Source organism: Plectropomus leopardus, chromosome 19, assembly GCF_008729295.1.
Source record: "Plectropomus leopardus isolate mb chromosome 19, YSFRI_Pleo_2.0, whole genome shotgun sequence".
In the NCBI taxonomy this organism is placed as follows: domain Eukaryota; kingdom Metazoa; phylum Chordata; class Actinopteri; order Perciformes; family Serranidae; genus Plectropomus; species Plectropomus leopardus.
In genome coordinates, this window is record NC_056481.1 from 14,068,504 (window position 1) to 14,091,329 (window position 22,826).

At 39.5% G+C, this 22,826-nt stretch overlaps 1 protein-coding gene across 1 annotated transcript in view; it reads right to left on the reverse strand.

Annotated features, from left to right (window-relative positions):
* Positions 1-22,826, reverse strand: part of LOC121959055 (protocadherin-15-like) — a 185,179-nt gene that overhangs the window by 12,841 nt on the left and 149,512 nt on the right. Inside the window, exons 32-33 of the mRNA XM_042508235.1 lie at positions 21,802-21,810; positions 20,367-20,477 (exon numbers count right to left, since the gene is read on the reverse strand). Of these exons, the coding sequence (XP_042364169.1) occupies positions 20,367-20,477; positions 21,802-21,810 (120 nt within the window). The remainder of the gene's footprint in view (positions 1-20,366; positions 20,478-21,801; positions 21,811-22,826) is intronic.

Consider the following 22,826-nt stretch of genomic DNA (forward strand, 5'->3'; position numbering starts at 1 on the left):
GGAAATGGGATGTTTAAATCAGGAGCCAAATGGAAGTGGCCGCCGGAAATATACATATTACATTTTGCAGAATTTAACCCAGTTTCCAAGAATAAAGCAAGAAGATGAGATGTGTATGAGCGTATGTATGGGACTGTGTGTATTCTGAGGTAAATTTAGAGACAGGGAGAGTTATATAACAGAGAACGAGACAAGAAACTAAAAGACAAAACTAAAGCTGAGAAACTACAGTAAACCATTTCTGCACTGCCATTTGCCGTTATTTACTGTTTATTTTGTTTTATTCCGGTAAATATATTTAGATTGTAGCCTCATAAATACAAAATATGCACAACTTATTTACAATCCAAATGAGCTCTTCCTATTGTTGAGAAAACTGTAGAAGGAGTACCGGTGTGTCAATATTAGCCACAACAATAATAAATCCATATTTCACCTCCTGTGTTACTTGTGACTGTAATAGGTGGGATGTTTTATTCATGAGCACAGGGCAATTTATTACCAGAAAAGAAACAACATATGTCTGTATAATGTCAAATCTGTGCATGTAAACACACTGTTGTCGACTCAAAAAAAACTTATTTGCAGTCATTTTTTTGGAAAGGCATGGGTCTAAAAAAATGGTCTATAGGTTAACTTTTCTTTTATGTTTAGAAACAGACATTTCGTGTCAGGTGCGCAAAAAAAAAGCCAAGCCATGATATTGAATTCTTGATAGAAAACAATATATGTGGGGGGGCTTAAAATTGTCTTGGCCAGATCTGGTGGATAGTCAAGAACCTTGTTAACTGCATGGCATAGTCAAAAGTAAATTATGTTTTGAAAAATCATTGAATCATTAAAGTATTTTTTAAGTAAAAAAAAAAAAAAAGCCAAGTACTTGTTAGTTTGATGCTTGTTATGTGAGAATTTGATGGTTTTCTTTGTCATGCATAATAAGAAACTGAATAGTTTGGGACTTTTGGACAAACAAAAAATACTATGTGAAGATGTCACTTTGGAGTCTGTGAAATTACACAGGGCAGGTTGGACCATTTTCTGACATTAAATTGGCAAATCGATTAATTTGGAACATGATGGGCAGATTAATCCATAATAACATTAATCATTAGTTGCACCCCTATCTGTTATAAGTTTTAAGTATTGATGATAGTCCCATAAGGATATCAAAACTATACTGTCAACTGAGAGTTTACATCAAGTGTCCACAGGATAGGTTTCAGAGGCAGAAATGTGATAATGTTATCATAATCGGAGCATCTTTAAAATGATATTTCTCATCATTTCAGCTATGCAAATATATTTTATAGACTCCAAGCTCCTACATCAGAAAAGACTCCAATAGAATACTATAACATTACAGCATTTCTGAGCAAACTGAAATTCTCTCTAAATATTTGACCATTTCTTGTGAGATGGGAGCCTTCACTCCATCTGACTGATTTTTTCACAAACATGAAGGCACTCAAAAAGCCTTTGCTGATGTTCTGATCAGCTCAAGTCTGGCCCATGATTACTCTCGGCCTCGTTTGACATCGAATAAAGACAGAAAATCAAACCAAAGAAGATGCTCTCAAGCACTTATCAGAGGGCCTATAAACACGTCCAGTCTGTTGTCTGTCGGAGGCTATGGCTTAAACACATGAAGTAATGACCACGTGTATGACCACTATTACATTTGATTTATTATATTCATATGTTTCTCTCATGGCATCTGCTCCTTATGCTAAGCTACACTATTTGTCTACTGTCTCTTATGGTAAGTGTTTTTTGCCAAACTCTTTATTAAGACCCTACCCTTCATTTCACCACACATCAGATTTAATCAATCACGCAGCCATGTTGATGACAGTATTAACAATATAAGCTTGATGCTGTTTACAGTAGTGTGAAATTAAGACTTTCTGTTCAGAGAAAACCCACCTCAAAAAAGGCTGGAAGACAAGGGTAAAAAAAAAAAAAAGACCCGAGAGAGACAGTGAGATTGAGTAAGACTCAAAAATGCCTTCCTTCAAAAATGAGGAAAAACAATGTCAGGTTCAAATAAATATAAGTGTGGGTGGAAAAAAAGCCAAAAGGAAAAAAACACCAAGAAATAAATAACAAAGAAAAACAGCCAAAAATCTCTCTGTCCATGCGTCTTAACTATGTTGCCAGCAGGATGTATTTTCATGTGAAACCAAGGTAATGAGCTGGCAAAATGAAGATGTATCACAGAACAACAAATGGTGACTTTTAGAGGACATATCAAATTCTCCTTTCTCTTATTAGAGCACAAACACACACACACACACGCAAATTGTTAAACCACTTGAGCATCTCATTAAATAAATTCAGATGAGAATGTAATTGTGCCTCTAAAAAACACACAGACACATTTCAAGGAGAAATGGTAGCCTTTCATTCAGGGTCAAAATGCAGTTTTGAATAAGCGAGTGTGCTTCAAAAAGACAAGATTATCTGGTTAAATAAAGGTGAGGACGGATGTATTGACTGACATATTAGCGCATGGATGGAAAAGGTTGAATGGGTAAATGAATGGAGGGATGAATGCTTTATGTAGACAAAAAGGTTGATTTTTGGGTGATCTACAATGAAATGCCCTTTTCACTATGACTGTGTGTGTGTATAATTGTGTGTATGCTTTCCAGATTATGGCTGCCAGCGGTATGTGCCGAGCATTGTGTGTTGTGTGATCCGTGTTTGTGTGTCAGTGTGTGAAGATAAGTCTATCGCTGTGTCCTTGTTGAACTGACAAGCACATTATGATGTCCTCTTGAAAAGAAAAAAAAAAACACAAAACCACACAGACAGTTATCTGATATCCATCACACACACAAACATGCACACACACATCTGACATGATTGACTCGCGCTGTGTCCTCTCCATGTTGTCTCACAGTGTGAGTGAGAAGCAGAGAGACGCAAGGGGAGACATATTATTAGCTGCTAAAGAACACAGTCAGACTATAACACCCAGTAAAGCTCACTTCTTCTCTCTTTTCTCCTCACATTTTGTCGCTCACAGAGTTACTGTAGATCCATCGCCCTTTGCACTGGCTCATTAGTTGTTTCCTTTTCCCCTGCCTGTTCACTCTCTGTCTATTTCAGCCCTGTCTCTTATGTTATTTGTACATGCTCTCATCATGGTTGCATGTTATGTGGAAAATAATTCCCAAAATAACCTGGTTTTCTTCACATTTCTAAAATAAAGGGAAGGTAAACCTTTGTATTTTTGATGTGGCAGGAGACTTGAACCCTGGCCGAAAAATGTCCACATTCCAGCTTCAAACAGCTTTATACTGTATCTATATAAAGCATCAATGATGTATAATAACTTGGCATTTCTAGGGTTCAAATGTCTTTCCTACACCCACACTAATCAGATTTAAACATCATGACAAAACTTCCTCAACCTTTTGTAAACATTTGGATAGAGCTTCCATTCACACAGCTTTATACATGACACAGCGATTTAACTATTGCAGTTTATTTGGGGAGTTTTGGCCATCATTTTTATGAGTTATGGGAACACTCACCAAAGTGAGATTGAACATGGCGACACTGTTCAAACCAATTTTGAGTATTTTTACTCTGCAAGTGAGTTTCCACTGCCTAAAATTCCCATCATGACGAGTTTAAGAAGAGGAATTTGGGAAATTATTAAACAAAGAAATAGATGTCGCCAATTATTTTGAGATTCTACAATACAATGGAAAAAAAAACATCCATAAAATCCACTTTCTGATCTACTTGTGTGCGAGATGAAGGTGTGCAAGCAGATAATTTGCGGAAGCAGCAGATAACCACCAAAAGCAGCAGAGTTAAAAGCAGGCATGAGAGGATGTGGGGGTGTGGGTTTCATCATTTTTTGGAACCTCCAGAACAGACTTACAATGCAGAAAAGTATACAGTGATGTCAGGAGGAGGGGTAAACAGAGCTCAGCGTAAAAATCAAGCAGAAACAGGAGAAGCCAGCTGATCTCTCAGTGCGCGTTGCCGCTGGCATATTTGGGTTAACTGGCATTGTTATACGCAGTTGAGCCTCACGACTTCCGTCCTGTAATATGTCCTCACCTATGTCCAAGAGACATCCATGACGCATATCAAAGTTGTGCAACACACAACATGCAACAAAGAATGCTCCGACGATAAGGGCTGTATTGTGATGTTCCACCTGACTTATCCGAACATCTGAACGCATGCAGGCGCGTGTTGCTATCTGAATAATCTGCCCTTTAAATAGCAGGAAACAGACTGCGCCTCTGACTTCAGATCAGCTTTTATTTGGTCAATGGCGCAAGATAGAGCCCATGATCAGTGAAGTGCTGACACTGGCCTTGTGGATAGTTCCAAAAATGTTGGTATTGCTCTTGATGACATCCTGTTTTGACTGCAAAGTTGACTTATAGCGTGAAGATTTTAAAAATGTTTTATTGAATTGGTTTCAAGCTTTTGTAATATTGCTTGGTTTGTAAATTTAAATCTGATGAGAAACGACTTGGAAGTCTTTTAAAAGTGGCCAGTAATATTTCAGTGAGGTGTCGGGCAAAGCTCTTGGATAACAGGCAGTATCTTGAACTGCCAGGACCCTCCAGTATTGGATGAGTGTAAGGTTTTGTCTCAGGATGTTGTTTCAGGGCACCTGTTAGGAGGACCAAGAGAATTCACGTCTCCTTCACCCTGAGTGCTATCGATATGCTCAACAGCAAATAGCCTTCTGGTTGTGTTCCTTGCACACACGCACTCTTGTACATGTGCAGCCTACAAGGTATGAATTTCCCTTTTCCTGCTCCAGCTCTGTGACTTATTGTGTTAATGTGTCATTGATGTTGTCTTGTGTATTCTGTTTTTATCTTTTCATGTGAAACCTGGCAGCAAAACAAATTCCCCGTAGGGGAACAACAGAGATAACCTTGAACCTTCAATCAATGTTTTCTCTTCCAACTATGTTGAGGTTAACTGGGGATTTCTTTGAAACCTGTATGATCATCCGACTGCTCTTCTTTCTGCTTTGACTTCTCTATTTGCAATGTCACCGTGTTCTCAGTACTAAAATAGGATGCAAGTTGTAATAAATCTGAATTATCCTCTACTTTTTAAGGAGCTGCAATTTAATAGGTCACACACATGTTGGTAAACACGCAAGTGTTGAAATTTAATTGTCTTTGCTGCTAATATTTATTTGCCGCTTCAATAACCACATTTCCCATGATTATCTTTGCTCTAGCACGGATCAAACCTGCGACTTTACAGTTACACAACATCCGCTCTCTCACAGTCTTGTATCTGTCTCCCAATTCAGTTTCAATTAAATGCAGTCGGCTTTTCTGAACGTTGTACACAATGCATATTCCTGAGGATGTCAAAGTATGTCTGTTCTCTAGCAAAAACACACAATAAGAACGAAAAACTGAAAGCAGAATCTGTCTGTGAGATACACTGAGTGTGTCTTTGTGACTGCGACGACATGCAGCATACTGAGGTTGAAAGCTAATCTTAACATAAAACATTTCCAAGCCAGTCAGCTGAAACAGCAGCACCGCTTGAAACCTGTTTAATGCAGCTGTGTGTTTCTGTAAGCACACATGTTCACACTCCTGTTTATGTCCGAGTTCCTGCGTTTGATTGTCGGTTAATGTTTTCAGTATATGAAGAGAGTCATTTATAAATTCACAGCTCAACACCACGGGGTTTATGGCTTGATGGCGATTAGGTGTGTGTAAAAAAAGAAACGCTTAGAAGCACAATAGCAAAGGCTGTGTGCGTGTGTGCGTGTGTGTGTGCGTTTGCCAACGCCAGCTCCATATATTCCACCAGAGACAGTATAAATCCTCTCAAAATGTCATCACTCGATAACCACAGATAGGACTGCCAGGGTTTGTTTTATTTGGATGTACATCATGATTTGATCCCATTGCCCAGATATGATCATCAGTGTCATGTTGGTCTTGTGGGACGGATGTGATTCTGTCACCTCATGATGACAATATTCGTCTGGAGACAACTTGTTGAAACAGTTTTAGCTGATGGCAGTGAAATCGGCTGCTGACAGAGCGATATCCACAGCCTTTGATTCCACACTTGCAAGCCCATTTTAGACATTTTTAAGATAACGTCAGCGCTTCAAAGACTGCTTCTTCTTTCCATATCTGATTAACTGTACAGCAAAGGTCAAATTAGAGACGGATGTGTCATTCTTTGGCTGAATAACAGCTACAGGTATTTCATCAAAGGAAATGGAAGGGCCTGAGATATCTCCCGAGCAGTTACAGATGACATCCCTGGTAAGAATCACCGGTGATTTTCTCCCAGTGGAGTCTGATTATTGAGGTAATTTTTTTTTTTTAATCTAAGTTAACCATTTATATGAAAAAAAGCATATCCAAGAGAAGCTCAACATAAATTGAAGTAATAAGATTTGTCTGAGAAGGCAGAAATCAAAACATGAAGAAAATTCTACAGTGGCAACTTAAGTCTTAGGGGCGAGGATAGGGGCACCCCAAGGAGTGGTTACACCTACACCACCTACAAAAAAATAATTGTAGGCCTCTTTCTGGTGTTTTAAAACTTGATTAGGCTTGTTCTCACTATATGTTTTCTTGCTTGCAATCCATGTACTTCAAATTAAAGCTGTATATTTGGCTTTATTTTATCATTTTTTGTCTTTTGTATAAAGAAAAGAGCACCCAGCTAACTGAAGCATTTGTATATACAGATACATAACACATTAAAAGACGATTGCTTTGGAACTCAAACATTAACTGTATCAGTATGCGATTCCTTAACTCTTACAATGAAATAGTTTTCAGCTAGCCTACACTACACCAGCATAGTAAAATTCATGAAATTCAGTTGTGGCTTATGGTTTTTCAGTACTTTTCAGTGGCCCCATCTGGCCCCCCATATAAAAAAGATTCTGTGGGCGCCACTGTCTCCAGACAAAAATGCTTATTAGTTTATGTCACATTTAGCCATTTCTATCTTTCATACTTTAAGATGAGGAAGCACTCTGACATTTTAGTCTACTTTTAGTAATTACTTTAAGTCAAAATGTTTCTTTCTCATTTAATTGATTTATATAGGCAAATCCAGGAATCGGACATAGAAATCATGGTGACAGGTTGTATCAACTGTTAAAATTTAATTTAGACCAAATTTCTTCTACAACTACAAATCATTTCTACATATTGACAAAGTTGTTCTTTTCCAGTAGAGTTTTTGACAAGTTTAAAGGATGATTTATATGCTAAAAAAACTCAAAATCTCAAACTTTCAGACAACTATCTGTACCCCGGCTCACTGTAAACTCAGCCTGGATTCTTCATAAATCTGCAACATGTTAGTCCGAAGATTCAAACTTTTCCCCTGTCCCAGAGCCGGTGATTAGTACTGGACTTTCAGTTCTGTCAGAGAAAACTGCACTGAATTCAGACTGTTTATTTACAGCACAGCAACACTCACAAATACCCGAAGCCTCGTACCTGCCTGTCAAGCTAACAGCCGTCGCTGCAACTAGCAAACTCCACAAATCCATTCAACAACTCCACCATCCACAGTCCGACAAATATGGTTGCTTATAAACTTATAAACTTGCATCAGGCGCTGCTCCAGTGTTTGTTGGGCTAAAGAGACAGGCGTCAACTATTTACTGCTGTTTACCAACACAGAGGCATCCCACCGCTCATAACGTCCAACAGACCACCGTTAACATTTTAGTCCCATTTCATCCCATCAACTAAAACAAAATTAATATTTCCTGTGGTAAATTTTTTTTTTAGCTTGTCAATGTCTTATCTTTGTCATGAAAAAAATAATCAGAATTTTCGTTAACCAAATTAACACAAAAAATTATCAATGAAATGATGCTGGCAAACATTTTGTTGAGCTAAAAATGTTTTTGCCAAGACGTCTGATTTATGCCTTACGTCATGTATGTTTGTTATGAAGTTGTAAAAGTAGTAAAATATTTGTTTGGCAATGAACCCCTTTCAATCAGTGGAAACATTAACAGATGTGTAAATCCAGTGGTTAGTTTCATTTTGGCCTGATGTGTCTGTGTAAACTGTATACTGTGTAACTGCATACTTTTTCAGGATAATTTCACCAAAAGAAACAACTGCACAGCTGCTGTTATTGTTATGTTATTGTTAATATTCCACTGTGCAGTTACCCATAGCACTCTACTTCACCTCTTATGTATTTGACTGGGGTTTCTATGTTGGTTACTGTACCACAAGTGCTACAATTAAAGTGACACAAGACTGGGGACTCAAAATTGTCTTTGATACTTTTTGTCAGCACCACATATTTTATTGAGAAAAAAAACATATTTTTTAAAATTTCATATCAATTATTTTCCAAATGATTTTGATCAAGGAAACCTTGGGTAAAAGAAGAAACACAACCCTATAGAAAAAGTTCATAAAAATGTAGCACGTTTTAGAAATAAAAATATCACTTCACATCAATGTTTTAGACATTGTCCTATGGTATCAATGCACCTCCCTAAAACATGAATACAAACTATCAAGTAATTGAGTATTTGATAAAAGCAGAACGGACACAAAAAGACAAAGATAACGGCCACTTAATGTATGTTTCAATTTCACCATGTCTGCATTTGCAGTTTGAAGTTAATTTCAAACAAATGTTGCTGTAATTAAGCTTTGATTTGATTTGAGCTTTGATTTGAAAAGACAACCCTGTTTCAACCCCTGTTGAAACAGGGTTTCAAACCCCTGTTCCAAAGCCCTGTTTGAATGTTTTGAACAAAACATAAAGCTGGCAGAATTTTATCAATATAATGAAATGTTGGAAAAACATATCGAGTGGAAAAGTCACAAAAATGTTGATTCTGTTCTCAATGCATCAGTTAAATAATTTGACAACATATTAAATTTGTTTTCCATTGTTGGCCATGGGTTAAAAACAAAAAAGTCTGCACTGATTTGCCAAAACGTTACTACAGACAGGACTTAGAACTAATTACAATCTTGGAACCCATTGGCTATTGGTATGACACAGATAAGCCTATGAGGGCAACGGCCAATTTTTAGGAAGATCCAGTGTAGCAGGCGGATTTACAGTTTACATCCATGTCTGTCCAGGTTTGTATGTAGCCATGATGCTAGACAATGTTTCACATATGAATGTTGCTGCAAAGAAGCTACACATTCCAAAACATGAATGCTTCACACACGTCTTCAACCTGGCAGCACAGAAGATCAATACAATCAGCACAGTTTCAAGATCAGTGTCACCAACTCAGTCTCTGTCTCCCCTTCTGTTCCTGAGTTATGACGTTGAGTAATAGCGAGAAAAGTGTTATTTTGCTGTTTATGATGTCACAGTGAAGTTCATCTTTGATTTCTTCAATATATGCCATCATGTTATTGTTTTGTCCTATGAGACATTTGCAAGAAGGTTTGTAATTATCAGGGTATGAACTTGTGAGTTTTGTGAGATCACAGTGACCTATAACCACCAAAATCTCACCAGTTCATTGTTGGGTCCACGAGGATGTTTGTGCCAAATTTTAAGAAATTCCCTCAAGATGTTCTTGAGATATTGCATTCACGAGAATAGAACTGACAGACAGACGTACATATGACCTAAAAACATAATGCTTTTGGACACCACTGGTGGCACAGAGACAAAAAAGCAAGTAAAAAGCCCAACATAGCTGATGGGTTTCAAGATTGCATTTTGCCCAATGAGTTTGGCCTCTTTTGCTCTCAACACGGACTGACTACCTGCAGCCAACCAAAGCTTACTCAAAGATGACTGGTCGATCCTTACTTGGACCACTAACAGAAGAAAAAATGGCAACCACAACGCTTCTGATACCAAAGACTTGTACCAATGCGTAGAGATTCTGCATACATATGCAGTAATCTGTCTATAGATATTATACTTGGGATGCAAACCCAGGTCTCTGTAGTCAAAGTTACACACTTCGTAGAAAAATTTAGTACTACTATTCAGTACTACTTGGAAAAAGACTTTGGTAAATTTTACATGCAATTTCTAGGAGATAGGGTTAAAAAAGAGACATAATTGTGCCCTGACTCAAAGTAAACAAAGATAGAAATACATTTGAAAACAGCAACCTACTGACAGGACAGACAGATGGATTATGTACCTGCACACAGAACAAAATCTGTGATCCTACAGCATTAGGTAACTATGTTACAGTCAGATGGATGAAGTTGAGACAGAATGTGACACTGATCATGTCACTGGTTGTAACAGAGAAATACTATCCAGGCTAAAAAAAATACAAAGAATCCATGTCCAGCAAAGTTCAGTCCAAGTTGGCAGGCTTAACATTGTTTTCTTCTCCCTTTTCAAACCCACTACATCTAGAATCAACTAGTTGCAATGTCCAGAGGGTGTGTGTTACACCCCAAAATTAGCTTCTCACAACAGCAAGAGGGCCCATCAGCAATCATGTCGCTTTGACTGATTATAATTTGTTGTTGACAAGAGTGTCAATCACTTGGTGTGGATGTATAATGGTAATGAATGCAGTCAAATTGAAAGTTAACCAGGAGACATTTTGCCACTTCTAATCACTTGATTTCACAGCTCCCATCTGCAGCTATTTAAGCCAATTTCCTCAGCGTTAATTAAAAAAACAAGTCCTAGAAATGTCGTTTGTGGGAAAACTAGAAATATGGCAGCGGCAGATAATGAGTTAGCCCTCCAAACAAATACCACTTGAATTCCTCCCAGTAGTTCAGCTTCACTGAAATAGGAACACAAATGAAAAAAAATGGACTTGACCTGATTATCATTTCATCCTCGTCCTTCACCACTCCTGTAATCGTCCTCTCTTCTTCTACAGAAACAATGTAGGAAGCCTTTGTCTGCTATTAGGCTACATTACTGAATAGAGTGCCCAAGGGATGTTTTCTCTGTAGGCCAACCCAGAAGCTAACGTCACCCTAGCCTGGTAAGACCAGCCTGATGACATGTGCTCAACATTCTGTTTCTCTCCCTTTCTTAGTCTGGACTTTCTGCCATCCCAAATGATTTCAGTCCTCCACAGTCTAGTCGGGCCAATCAGGGATCCCCACTGTGGCTAAAAAACATAGGGACTGCATTATAGTTGGTGGTAACTCGTGCAGCAACAAGTGCTAACTTTAGCAATAGTAGAGGAAACACAGCGATAAGTGAGTTTAGATCAATAACAGAGTCAAACAACAATTAAAAAATGACAAGAGGATGCACTTGCAGAGTTTTTCAGAGGAAAATAATGGAAGAGCAATACAAGGGGCTGCAAAGCTGGGAATCATGGCCAAGCAGCCCGGCGTTCACAATGCTTTGAACAGACAACAAGGACGCTACCAGCTGGTATTCTGTAGTCCAGAGTCAGCTGGATGCTGAATGAGAAAGAGATTATACTGGCAAAACCAGTGCATAACAAAAACCTCATGGGGATTGTTGTAGATGAGGTGCACATCACATACAAAGGGTAAATATATATAAATTGTACTTTATAGACCATTACAGTCAAACAGACAATGTATTGTAGCGGAGCAAAAACTAATGCTAAATGTCTGTCAAAGCGAAATGGTTTGGGTTGGCAGAAAGTCCAGACTGAGACAGAGAGAGAAACTAAATGTTGTGCTCATGTGATCAGGATGGTCTTATTGGGCTATTGTTGCCCTGGTTCCCTTGTCAAAAGCTTATGGGATTTTTCCAAGGGATTTTGGATTACTGCAGAAAATAAGCTCTGTGATTAATAAATATTTATGATACTTTCAGGTTTTGTTTAGTAAGATGATCTTCACTAATGAACACCACTTTTAGGATTTTAGAAGTCTAAATGTAATCACCAGAAGTAAAAAGCTAGGCTAACACCAACTACACTACGTTCATGTTGCCACTGTTATGAGACTGTAAAGCTGTTCAGCCTGGCCCTGGATGAAGACATTAGGAAGTGTCTTTTAGTCAATTGTTAGCGACTGTCTTTTTTAAGACACGCAAAAGCTTCAAAGTTTGTGAGGGGGTATTTACTGATATATTTTATGTCATAGAACAAAACATGAAAGTTAACGACAGACCTTTTTTCAGGCTTCTAACCAAAAAACCATTCAAAAAACCCATTGAGCCGAGGGAACCAGGGGTGCTGAAATGCTTTTCAGGTTTTAGGACTTATTCCTGGGATTCTCTATACATTAGGGCTATGCAGGATGCCACGTTTCGTGCTGTTTCACCTTCCTGCTCTTCTTTTCTCTTCACAACAAGTAGCATCATATGAGAGGAGAAACATTTTTCTTTACCGAGACTTCATATTAGTTCTTTTTCTTTCCTGATGTAGAAAACAGGAAGTTATGTTGGAAGAGCACAGCTGTGTGCAGTAAAGAATCACCGAATCATCACAGCATCCCACTGAGCTATTTTCAGCATCAGTCCCTTGACAGCTCTGCCACAACAACGCAACAATGTTAAGAAATTCCCCTCTGTGTGCTTTCAATATCTTAAAGGCAAAGGCTAGAGCATTGTAGACTGAGAGGGGAATCGTTTCTCAAGTTCTTCCACGATGGAGTTCATGTTTGGGTTGGGCTGAATCTGTGGCAGTGGAGGTGGAGGAGGGGGATCCTCTCCTCCTCCTCCTCCCCCTGCTCCCTCTTTACCTCCCTCTCCTCCGTCCTCTCCTCCTCCTGCTGCTACTGCTAAAGCATCCAAGGAGTCTAGAGAATCAAGAGAATCCATGGAGGCTCGGCTCTTCATGACCTTTTTCAGTGGGATCTGTTTCTGATCTATCTGGCTGAACATATTGGCCACTGATTTCTCGATTTCCGCGATGTTTTGGATGTTCTTTAAGATTCCTTTCAGCTCTTTTCGAGGAGGTTCAGGCTCCACAGGGAGGGGTGGCGGTGGTGGCCTGAGAGACACGGGCCGCAGGGTTGGCGCCTCTGATATTGATGGGAGGACGAAGGTGGAAGGACGCAAGAGGGAGGGCGACAAAGGGGGAGGGAGCGGTGGGGGTGGGGGAGGAGGTGGTAGATGAGGAGGAGGATGAGCCTGTATTTCTGTATGGTTGGAGTGAGATGAAGCAGGAGGTGGAGGGGAGGAAGGGCAGTGTGGAGGAGGAGATGATGGAGGAGGAGGAGCAGATGTGGGCGGTGGAGGTGGAGGTGGTGGGGATGGAGGTGGTGAGGTTGGAGGTGGTGGCGGAGGGGTTGATGGGGGATCAGGAATAACATCTAAATGGACCTGAAGTCTTTCTTCCGTACTCTGATTTCCTGTTAAATTTGCCCCGAAGCGCCGCAGCACAGGAGGAGTTGGCTTGTGACTTGGTGGAGGCGTTCCTCCATCACTGTGGGTGACGATGATACTCGGGGGACCGTCTTTGATGGGAGTGGGTGGAGCATTGTGGGTGGGCTTGTGATGCTGAGGAGACTCTGGGAAAATGGAAAGTAACATATCAGGTGACAAAGATCCTCGTGAATCTCTTTGCCTTTGCTTCATTTCCTGAAGCGCCTGTTGCTCAAACTGTCTGGCCTGCTCTTTGACCGTCAGCTTGGGTTCCAGACTCGGGCTTCCCATTAAATCAGAATCCAACCCACGGTCGAATCCTGAATCCAGACCAGCATCTTTACTCTCCTTGAATTCGGCCTTTAGAAGCTCCAACTCCCACTGAACAGGATCCATAACAACTTGTCGTCTCAAAGCGTCATACATCTCTCTTCGATGAAACCGTGATGGAAGAGTCCAGCTGTGTCCGCCCCCAGATCCCCATCCACTATCACTGCCGCTGTACCCACCGAACCCCACGTCTCCCCCAGGGGAGCTAAGCCTCAGCCAGGCCTCTCGAAGGCCTTTCCTGGAAGGGGAGAAATTCCCAAGAAGGTCTCGTCTCCTCTGGCTTCTTCCAAGAGTCTCTGGGCTGCTCAGAGTCCCGTCCTCATGGTAGATGGGATTTTTGATAGTCAGGGGGTTCTCATCAGAAAGAAATGTGATGTTGGACTCAGACTTGGGCAGGTTGTGGAGCACTCCTCCGTTAGCAATGCACTGACGATGGGCTGCGATTGCTCGTGTGGCAAAATCTGAGATAAGACGTTGGCGGTCGCTTTCATCCAAACTCCCACCACCACTGCCACCACTGTGGTTTGACCGACTGGTGCATGCATAAAAGAAAATGTGAGAAAAAAGAAGATGGAATGAAGGGAGAGATAATAAAAGAATCATGGATGAAACATATAGGAGAGGAGGGTACAGTGAATTGGAAGGATGCAATATATAAATCGAAGCTAAATGAAATGGAAAAAGGAGATAGGGAATGAATAAAATGTAAATGAAAGAGCAGTAATGCAATGAATGGTTTAATGAAATGTTTCATAAAGGGGAGAGACAACAGGATACATAAAGAATGGTCGAAAGAAAGATAAAACAATAAAACGTCTGTCACAGCTGTTTGATCAATGAAATGAAAAGAGACTTCACATTAAGAGATAAATGAGGACAGAGATGAGAGGGAATGGAGGAGGGATCTTGAAAGAGGTAGCAGCATTTTCTTTTTGTGCCTTTTTTTTCTTTATCAGCGGGGAAAAGGATTGAGTGCTAAAAAAATAGTCTTGAAACACAAACAAAAAGAATGCAAATAGATAATATGTGCGCCAAAAGTGGTGCGCTACAAAGCTGCTACTGCATCACAACTATAAACAATGTCAGATCTGTTGGGGCAGGGAAAGACAAGTGTGTGTCATGAAGTTCTGAGAGTATGCAGATTTCCTTCCAACAAAAGACTGATTATATCATCTCTGGCGGAAGGTGCACTATAATTTGTGAAATCTCTTATGACTTTGTTGAAAATCTGCAGGCTCTTGGTACTTCATGGCACGTGGCTGGCTACTACTTTGCTGAGGATACTGACGCAACTTTGCAAGAGTTCTCATTCTTTCATTCTCATTCAGATACAATCGATCTTCAGCTAACTTTGCTCTCAAATCTAACGTGGTCCAACTACCCTGTGCTTAAAACAACAACAAAAGCAAGGCTGACAAGCATGGACAGAAACACAAAGCTATGGCAAGGACACAGTCACAGCGTAGTATCAAACTAGTCACAGATGTGAAGCAATTTTAAGCATCTTACTCACTTTTGTCTGTCAGTCATGGATAGAAGGTGGAGGAATGAGAGCAAGAAGATGGACAGATAAGTGCATCAGTCAACAAGAGAAGAGAAAAAGTTATGAAATGACAACATAGAATTAAAGAAAATAGCCTGTAGAAAAGGTTTATGAAGTACTATAGTGTGAAAAGAACATACACAAACACTGTAACAGTTTTTAAGAGAAGAATATTTCTCAGAAGTCTCTCAGAGCCTGTTTGGAGAATAAAATTTTTAACCCCTAATGTATTTGTCATACCTCTATGGTTGTCATTATGCTTTAAGATTAAGAGCAGAAAACAGTGTAATTTGTCTCATACGGTATATCTTTGGATCAGATATATAAAGAGTAATATTCCATTTCAAACACATGTATTCAATTTAGGAAAACCAGTTAGATTATTAGAGACTGCAAAATGCAGAAGTCAGAATCATTTTATAACACACAGAATTTGAGGATGATGTCAACTTGTTAAGGATATTCATCACATCAAATCATTTTTTTTTTTTTTTAATTTTTAACCAAATTATGACATACTCACTATTTTCCTTTCTTTTAGTGGCTTTTCAAAGGAAAGCTTTCCTAGCATATATCTGTGAATATTACCAGGTAATGTTTAAGGGTGACTTTAATATTTCTCAACCTGGCCCCTATTTTCCTTTGTTTTTGAGTCAAAGTGACTAATGGAAACAACAGTTTTTCAAATTGTGACAAAAGGCTGCAGTGTAATCACTTTGTGCAACCTTGCACTATCAGTTTGTCTACTAAGAGTATTTGTTTTTTCCACAGCCACAAGCTTGGATTGTTAAAAGTGTCACACAACATTGTGGAAAGGACCCTATAGAAACAGACCTTTTTCATTTAAGTGTAAGATCCTTTATGTTTGGCTGCAAAAAGCCTCAAAATCGCTTTCACTAAATCCACCAGACTCTAGAGAATACAGATCCGGTATATTTTTGCATCTCACTGAATGAATTATGGGTTTATTTCAACAAACCAATGTTTGTGATTAGTGGAAAGATAGAAGACCAAGATAGTTTTGTGAGTTTTAATTTGGTTGTATTGACTTTTCAATGAAGTGTGTTTTACAATGATAAAATTACTGTTTATTTAAATGGAGTCTGGTGAGTTTGGCGATAGCAATTTCAGGGCTGGCTGGGGTTTCATAAAAAGGATGTTACTCTTGTGCAAAAGGTCTCTGTAGGGATCCTTTTCATAATGTTGCTGACAGTCAAAATAATAATCTGAGCCCGTGAGTGGCAAAAACAAGCACTTTTAGCTGTTGTAAATTGAGGGTGCACAAATGCCCCAGGTAGTTAAATTGTAGCCTGTTTCCCACCTGCCAGTTGCAGCCCTGTCACTCAATGCTGGACTAATTTAAAAAACTGTTGCCCATTAAAAAAATAGCAAAATAATTTCACTAAAATTGTGAACGATTAGGCTTTTTTTTGTATTTTATGTAATTTGCTGAAAATGTTAAGCTGTTTTCTGATATTTTGAATTGAGTGGTAGTTAAAGATAATTGTGAAGAAAAACAACAACAAAAACAACACATTGGCCAAATCAGCCTGGCCTCAGCTCTAGTTGTTACGGTGAACAAATTGTCAAAACAAAAAATATATCATACACAATCATTTCTATGTGTGTGATACAACTAACATTTGCTGCACTGCCAAATAACATGACTTTTAATTTATCTTTAAAAAGCATGCTTCATTTAAGGTGCTGCTAATAATAAGTTACAGAACACTTAATTTCTTACAGGTAATTGAAAACAGACATTAAAACCCGAGTCTGTCGAGAGAAGAGCCAAAGGTAATTAAAAGGAAAAAAATGTCTCTAAAATCAGTCAGCTGAGCAGTTTGATAATGGACCTTAATTATGAACGTGCAAACTTTTGCACTTTTCCAGGTTTTATACTCTTTAGGGATTATGTAGCCTCTACACAATTGCAGTGATACAGAACACACACACACACACACACACACACACACACACACACACACTATCGCACAAAAACTCACAAACTTACTAACACACACACACACACACACAAACAAATTCCTCACCACAATTAAACATGCTCTGCAGCTTATCAATAGAATTAATTATCGCCCAGGGTGGTCTTTATAAATTACAGGCTGCATTTATTTCAATTATCTCATATCCAAGTTCATTTCCGCACACATTTTTCAGAAGATCATTTGGGCTGGTTAGTTGCGCACACACACACACACACACACACACACACACACACACACACACACACACACACACACACACACACACACACACACACACACACACTGTTGGAAATCCCTTGTTGTCATTTGGAGATAGTTCCTACCATCTTGCATATGAATTGCTCTCATGTTAATAGGAGTGGGGAAGCATATCAAGGACAGACAGGAAACCGGTGATGCATGTAATGCTGATAAGAGTTCCTCTCAACTTCTTCTTAACGCTCCAGTAAGGAATTACAAATGAACTAACTGTGTGTTGCCTTGAGTGAGTGTGTTTTTGTGAGGTTGTTAAAACTTTCAGATAAAAGTTAATACGGTGTCTCTAAGTACAGTCACTATTAGACTCTTGTTTAACCAAACCAACACTTGTCAAACCAGCGGAAATTGGCAAGAGGATACATTTACTAAAGATGCACAGAACCAGGGGAGCTACACCAAGCGGTGAAGAGAATATGACTAAACTGCAGAGAAACAAAGTGTCTTTTTCAGGTGGTAAAGAGTAGGTGGGCGATAATGTCCTTCAGTTCTGTTAGCAGTTGAGATGTAAGACAAAAATAACAAAAAGTAGTTTCACCTTAATCTTAAAAAAGCTTATTTACATTGTCTCAATGTGTTGGCTATGGTTCACGTCATAATTATTGCTTGCTTGCATTTAATAAACTGCTGCAAAAGCTGATCAACAAAAAGCTCATTTTAGAGGATACATTTGGAGAACTTTTTTTTATAGTTGCATTGAAAGACATCAATTGATGAAAATCTTGAAGTGAACTGAAGAGGCTGTACTCAAAGTGAATATTGTTCTGTGAACAGATTGTTGACCTTCATTTTATTTTTTGTATAGCGAGGACATTGGTATGCATTACAACAAGAGAACTGACAAGGAAAGAGCTGCATGCCGCTGAACTTTGTGAAGATAAAATTGCAGGGTTTATCTGCGACTGTTAATGCATTCAAAATAGAGCTTTGTATGGCGCTTGTTTGATGTGGGGTTACAAGGCTCTGCATAATGTCATCTCGAAATAATGTCAGTTTCTTTGACTGGTGCAAAAAGTGAAATTAAGGCGAAAAAAATGTCCCCAGACCACCATAAAGCCACATTAGGCCCCTTTCACAACAGTTTGATGCTGTTCTTAGAGACGTTTTCACTCAGCCGATAAATCCTTACAAGGGCTTCAAGCTCAGGAGTGATTTAGGAAAGTTCAACAAAGCAACTCAAGTGTGATGAATCAAGTTTTATTTCAGTGAGTGGATGTGTTTGAGTTGCTGTCACTGGGGGATCAAGAAAAATCTCAGCATTCTTCAATCAGACTTCAAAGACAGTTGATGATGTTGAAGAGCAGTCTTCACAGGCTGATACGTGCTGCCGTTTTGTGTGAGCACAGTCGTCTTATCATTTATATTTGACAGGAAACTGGCTCAAGTTATGAGCAATTAGTTTAATTGCTGGCCTATGTTGGCAAGCATTAAAATACGGTTGTTGAACAAGGCTGGTCTGTCGATGATGTGGATGCACATCCATCAGTGACCTAGAAAGAACCAGCAGAGTCTACTTCCCCCATTAGAGCAGTTTTGTTTGCTTACAAGGTGCACACTTTCACAAGCAGTGAAATAAATTACATCACTCAAGTAAACAAAGAGGTGAAGGAGTTTGCAGCCTCTTCTATGGTGCCTGTTCAAGATAGAAATGTTGCACCGTCTTTCTGCCTGACCGTTCTGAAAAAAACTTCAGATCACTCTATGTGCTTCCTCCCGTCCAGAGCAGGCAGCTCCTCTGGCGGGGAAATACAGCGTGAAGAGTCAGCGTTCCACCAAGGTGGTCCATTTTCAGCTGGCGTTGCGCCTGGCTTGTGCTGCCACACAGCCGGTGTGTCCCTGACGTTAGAAGCAGACTAGTGCCTTTTTGTGGGGGATGGGCTTGGTTGGGCTTGGGCTCAGTGATTTACTTAATGATCTAGGACGGGCTGGGTTTGGGCTTCAACTCACATGGGTTGGTTTGGTTTCGGCCATGTGTACGATCTGCCGTCAGGAGATTTAAAAAGCAGCTAATGGCAGTTAGCAGCTAAGTGAAATAAGAAGAACAGTAGCCGAATATCTGCCCAAATTGGGAAAACAATGAGGTCAAGGAGCTCCATATTCTGTGAGCAGATGACAAGATAAACCACCATATAGCAGGACCGGTACATGATTGTTTTTGCCATGTTATGCCATTGTTATTGTTTAGAAAGCACTGGAGGATGCAGATTTTAAATGTCACACTAGACGCTGAAGCTGTTATGTTATGTCGAGTGGTTATCTGCAACGCCTCATCTCTGGACATGTTCAAAAAGCTCCTCAAACACCATCTGTACACCACAGCCTATAACCTCACTTAACTCTGCCTCCCTGCCAGTCACTCATTGCGTAACTCTGTTCTGTTTGTTGTTCGTTTTGTGTTATTATTTTATTCTACCGTGTAAAGCCTTCTTGGGTATCATGAAAGGCACTATTTAAATCTAAGATATTATTATTATTATTTCACCTCTTTTGCTACTGCAACACCAGCATACTATCTAAAATCACACTCTGTGGCCCTCAACGTGTCAATTCTTCCTTATTATAAAAATCATATCAAATATTAATATTTTCCAAAGTATTGTATCACAGTTTCAGTATCCTGACAACACCAACCTACATTTCTCAAGCATGTTACACGACATAGCACAGGTGTCGAAAACATCAAAAGCTAGCTTTTAGGAAAATCTCTCTGGTCCTCTAGCACCTTAGCATTTGGTTCTGAGTGTGCTCAATGGTCCTGTCCCAATTTGTATAATATCAATATATAAAATATATGTATGATATATGTAACATTATGGGACTGACTGCATGTGTGGACACCACAAAGCTCTCACAGCAGGAAAAGGCTCACCGCCAAAGGCTGGAGTTTTAACAGCCATGGAAATGTAGGCTAATGCCTCTGCTTTGGCTCATCAATGTAAATGCCACTTTCACACTTCACTTACATGGCGTTGTCACCAAGCTCTTCATACAGGTTGTTGGCAGTGCCTCCACCAGGTTTGCCCGTTGGCAGTGCCATCTGGATACGGGCTGTTTTGGCACACTCTGCCTGGCGCCTGGACACAGCAGAGAGGAAACAGAGTTAGTTATCAAAAGTTAAGAGTAAAATCTTTAAAGGTGTAGAAGCTTTAGAACATCCAAATCTATTTGAGTCCCTAAGCAAGTCCTCATGTCAGGTCCTCATTCATTTGTGTGTTTTTTTTAACATGAACATTTTCAGACTATACAATATAGGTATATTTTATCATAGTGCAGCAAAATGCAAGTGTGTGTGTGTGTGTGTACATTTTAGCCCAGCTTTTATTTGCTACCATTTAGGTCCAGACTGAAATATCTTGACACAAATTGGTGACGTTATGACGACATTCATACTCTTTGCAGGATAGAAACTGGCTTTGATGATCCCCTGACATTTTCTCTAGCTCCACAAGGTTGACATTTTTGTTTTTTTTAGTGAAATGTCACAAGTTTTGGATGGATTAACTTGAAATTTTGCTCACACACATTTCCTGTCCCCCTAAGGATGAACTGTAATCACTTTGGTGATCACTGAAGTTTTCCTCAAAGGCCGTCATCAGGTCAAATGATCACTTTCTCAGCTGTCACCAAATACCAACAAACAAATGGCGTTCCCATCAGTCACAATCGGACTTTGTGTTTTCTGCTAGTTGAAAAGTGTTAGCATGTTATCATGCTAAACTGACATTGAAACGCTAACTAATGTACCTGCTACACTGTCATTTTTAGCATGTTTCTAGCATTAAGCCCCAAGCAAATGGAGTGTGTTTAGTAGCCTGGGACGGCTTCTTGTTTTTATTTTAAATGAGAGTGAAGCGTTTTGCCTGCTGCTATCGCGTTACTGAACGCTTCTTGGGTTTTTTTTGCTCTTTTTTTGCGCCCCGCATTTTTGCAGCGGCAAAAATGTGACAGTCATCATTTGACATATACTGCTGTGACAGTCATCATTTGACATATACTGCTTCCTCTCACATTCAATTTCCACAAATTGGCTTCAATTTACCACCTCTCCATCTGCGTCGCCAATTTCTTCTGTCTCCAAAATCTGTGTAGGCATGGGGCACAGTTTTCCTACAGGTGCTCACATTTTCCCTTCAACTTAATCTTTAAAGATTGCAACACACCCCACACCCAAACACAAACACACTCTAATAAAAGCATCTTTCTTGGACTTTTACTGATTCTGTGTTCTTCAGGATTACTTTCTTTGATTGTCCGCTGTCCTTTCTGTCTCGCCGCTCCTCCTGATCTCATCCATTTCATTGTACGATGACAGTCAACACATTAATCACAATAAGAGGTGTTTAAGACAGCCATGACATAAATATTTTAGCGTGAGAATTATATGAAAGCAGTACTCACTCTCTGAATCTGGTGGCGACAGACGCAGCAGACGAGACAGAGAAAGAGAGAGAAAGATTAGTGATTATTAGAACCATAAATCACACAGCACCTCTTGTTAGCCAGGTTTACTTTCTGTAATTTACAACCCAGTTGGACAATTGGTCTTCATTACAGTCATTTAGCAACAGAGACTAGTGATTATTATGCTGATGATTACTACTCTGTTTTTCTTTCTTCAAATCTCTTCTCCTCTTCAGTCTCTTGTTATTTGTCTCTCTTTCTCAGCAGGATGAGAAGCGCTCTCCAAAACGCACTGATCCAGTTTATGAGTGAGTGTGTGTGCTTGTTTGTGTGTTGGGAGACAGATGAAATTAATAGCCTTTCACGGTGGTTAGCTAAACAAACTATTAGAATTGGCACTGTGGGACAGGCTGGCATGCTGAATCATCGAGGGAAGTGACTGGCCCAGGTGATAAAATGATAAATAGTGCTAAAGGACGTCCTGTGGGAGACACTGTCAGCTTTGACTTTTTTTTTCTTACTCTCTGCATTCTCTTAAAAGACATTCATAAGTTCTCTAAATGACTTATTTCTACTAGCATTCCCTTTTAAAGTAAAATCCTCCTTCTTTAGACCCACATGTTTTGAGAACCTTAGTTAATACATTTTAATTAAGTAGCACCAAATTGCCAAATGTTAAAGTAGATATTTTATTTAGGGCACAGGTATGACAGCGCTGGAATGCTTAAGCATAGAAATCACTCCAAAGGTACATTACAAGGAAGGATTTACTGATGGACTGCTGTGTTTGCAGCAGTATATTTTATAGCTACACAATGATCCACATACAACTCATGCAAGAGAAGTAAACAGATATAAAGTGTGACGAAGATAAATTTAAAAGGAGCAGGTTATGCATTGATGGGCAGCTTAGATTTAGAAGGACTGAAACATTTGTTAGTCCATGTCAATACTTTTCAACATCCCGAGTCTTTCAGTGGCAGTAATTTGTTAGTCCATTCGCCCACTCAGGACAGAAATCT